Source organism: Engraulis encrasicolus, chromosome 21, assembly GCF_034702125.1.
Source record: "Engraulis encrasicolus isolate BLACKSEA-1 chromosome 21, IST_EnEncr_1.0, whole genome shotgun sequence".
NCBI lineage: Eukaryota > Metazoa > Chordata > Actinopteri > Clupeiformes > Engraulidae > Engraulis > Engraulis encrasicolus.
This window is the reverse complement of record NC_085877.1, coordinates 16,617,854-16,620,353: the sequence shown is the minus strand read 5'-3', so window position 1 is coordinate 16,620,353 and position 2,500 is coordinate 16,617,854. Positions and strand designations below refer to the sequence as shown.

The following is a 2,500-nucleotide window of genomic DNA, read 5'->3' as shown; positions in this document are numbered from 1 at the left end:
TCCTGGCATTAGGAACGCATTAGGTTACGACGTCTGGGTTTCGAAATGGACAATTTGACTGTTGAATGGGGTGCGCAGTGACGTGAGGTGGCGGTGACGATGGGCAGGGCCACCGGCAGATGTGACAACCGGTAGGCCTGGGACAAAATCATCTGAAAGGGCCCCCCACTCATTACATAAAATGTCATGATGAACCAATTTTGAAGACCCTCTTTGCCTGGGACCGGGACAAATGACCTGTTTTGCCCTCCCTCCCCCGTCGGCGAGCCTAATGGTGGTGATGGGGTTTGGGGGGGTTAAAGAGTGAAAAAGGTGATGACAGGAGAGAGGAGATAGAGGGACAGACGGCGTGTGAGCGAAAGAGTTTTAGGAAGTGATTGAGGAAAGGAGAGTCTGACGGAGGGAGGGAGGAGGGAGAGATGGGAGAGATAGAGGGACAGACAGCGTGTGAGTGAAAGAGTTAAGGAGTGAGGGAAAGATGGACATAGGGAGGGACGGGAGAGAGGGATGTAGTGATAATCTTGGAACGAGTCAATGGAATGGGGTGGGGTGGAGACGAGAGCGTGTGAGCGAAAGAGTGTAGGAAGGAAAGGAGATGGATAGAGGGAGGGAGGGAGGGAGCGAAGGATGGGATGGGATAATCTTGGAACGATCCAGAGGAATGGGGTGGAGAGTGGAAAGAGTGTAGGAAGGGAGGGAGATGGGCAGATGGAGGGAGGGAGGGATGGGGAGGGAGCAGAGGTGGAGACAGGGCAGACAGCGAAAGGTGGAAAGGGGGTGAGAAGTGAAGGAGATAAAGAGGTGGAGAGCTAACGCTTATCAGAAGACGGGTGTGGGAGCGAGGATGAATGTGTGTGTGTGTGTGTGTGTGTGTGTGTGTGTGTGTGTGTGTGTGTGTGTGTGTGTGTGTGTGTGTGTGTGTGTGTGTGTGTGTGTGTGTGTGTGTGTGTGTGTGTGTGTGTGTGTGCGCATATGCACGTGTGCATCCGTGCATTCGTTGTGTGTGTATGTGTGAATGTTTGTGTGGGAGTGAGTGTGTCTTGGTCTGTATGTCTGTGTGTGTGTGTGTGTGTGTGTGTGTGTGTGTGTGTGTGTGTGTGTGTGTGTGTGTGTATGTGTGTGTGTGTGTGTGTGTGTGTGTGTATGTGTGTGTGTGTGTGTGTGTGTGTGTGTGTGTGTGTGTGTGTGTGTGTGTGTGTATGTGTGTGTCTGTGTGTGCATATACGTACATGCGTTGGGGGTCACTAGGGGGGTTGTTTCTTATCAGGGTACGGCCAAGGAGGGACGGTGGGGGGGCTGCTGCCCTTCCTACTGCCTGCCTGTCTGCACGTCCCCCTCTGGGAGCTCTGAGGCAGCCTGTCCAGGGCCATTTCAAGGCATCTGGAGGCTGTAGGCCAGTGGTTCACAACCATTTTTAAACAAACACCCCCTTGACCTCATCATAAGCCTACCACAACGCCTTCCTCATCTCATCATAACCCTGCCAACACCCCCTTAGTAATAACTAATGAAATAGACTAATTCCCGTCAGACCAGCAGTGCGTTTCTCGACAGCATGGTCGCTAATTAATTTAGCAACTTACTTTGTTGCAATGCAATTTCCCATTGGTGAACTACTTAAGGCGGGCATACACTGTGCGATATTTTCACTCGTGGGTATTGAGCTCCTGCTCACACTGCACGAGAGAATTTCACGATTTAAAAGTTCACATCTCACGACTCACGTCCTCACACTATACGAGCCGACAGTCGGATGCGAGCCGAATGCTCCCACTGTGCGACATGACAGGCATGTTTTCCGAGTCTGCAGAGGAGGGAACATATGCACCTGAGGTGAAGATGAGGACACGCACAAGAGCAAATCGCACGGCCCTATTAATTTGTGCATGTGTAGTGTCAAATTGGGTCGTAGCACTGCTTTAACTGTGCGATTTACTCATGAGGCACGACCAGAATCTCAAACAGTTTTGATTTTCTTGCGACCCTACGATTGCACAATCGAGAGGTGAAACCGCTTGCCATTATCCCATGTACACTACACCATGCAAGACACACAATTGATTGGGAAAGAAATCGGCCCGACTCCCAAAAGGTTGTGCAAGTGCCAAAATCGGGCATACTGGGGCAAAAATAGTTGCTAACTGGTTAGCAACGGTGCTTTTGAGAAATGGGGTCCTAGTCTAGTCGATGGTAGTGGTTCTCAAACCATTCTCCAGGGACTACTGGTGGTGTGGAACATTAGTAAACTTCCCTCCCAAAGCCTCAGACAGTATCATAGCCCTGGGCTCATCGGTATCATCGGACTGGCCCTTAAGCTCAGTGGTCTCGTGCTGTGACTCTCATACCCAAACCTATGTGTTGACTAGGAGATGGTGCGTTCGAGACCCGAGGAGACAAGTTGTGCAGGAGCACCTCAGATACTGGTGCCGTGACCCGTATGGGAGTGAGGTTTATAGGTTGGTGAGTGTAATGGAGTCCAACTAGCAGAGTGTGGCATGAA

The 2,500-nt window shown here is 51.0% G+C and overlaps 1 protein-coding gene across 1 annotated transcript in view; it reads left to right on the top strand.

The window, feature by feature from the left end:
* Positions 1 to 2,432, top strand: part of LOC134438082 (uncharacterized) — a 37,734-nt gene extending 35,302 nt beyond the window's left edge. The window contains exon 5 of the mRNA XM_063187669.1: positions 2,367 to 2,432. Within this exon, the coding sequence (XP_063043739.1) occupies positions 2,367 to 2,432 (66 nt within the window). The remainder of the gene's footprint in view (positions 1 to 2,366) is intronic.
* The last annotated feature ends 68 nt before the right edge of the window (positions 2,433 to 2,500 follow it).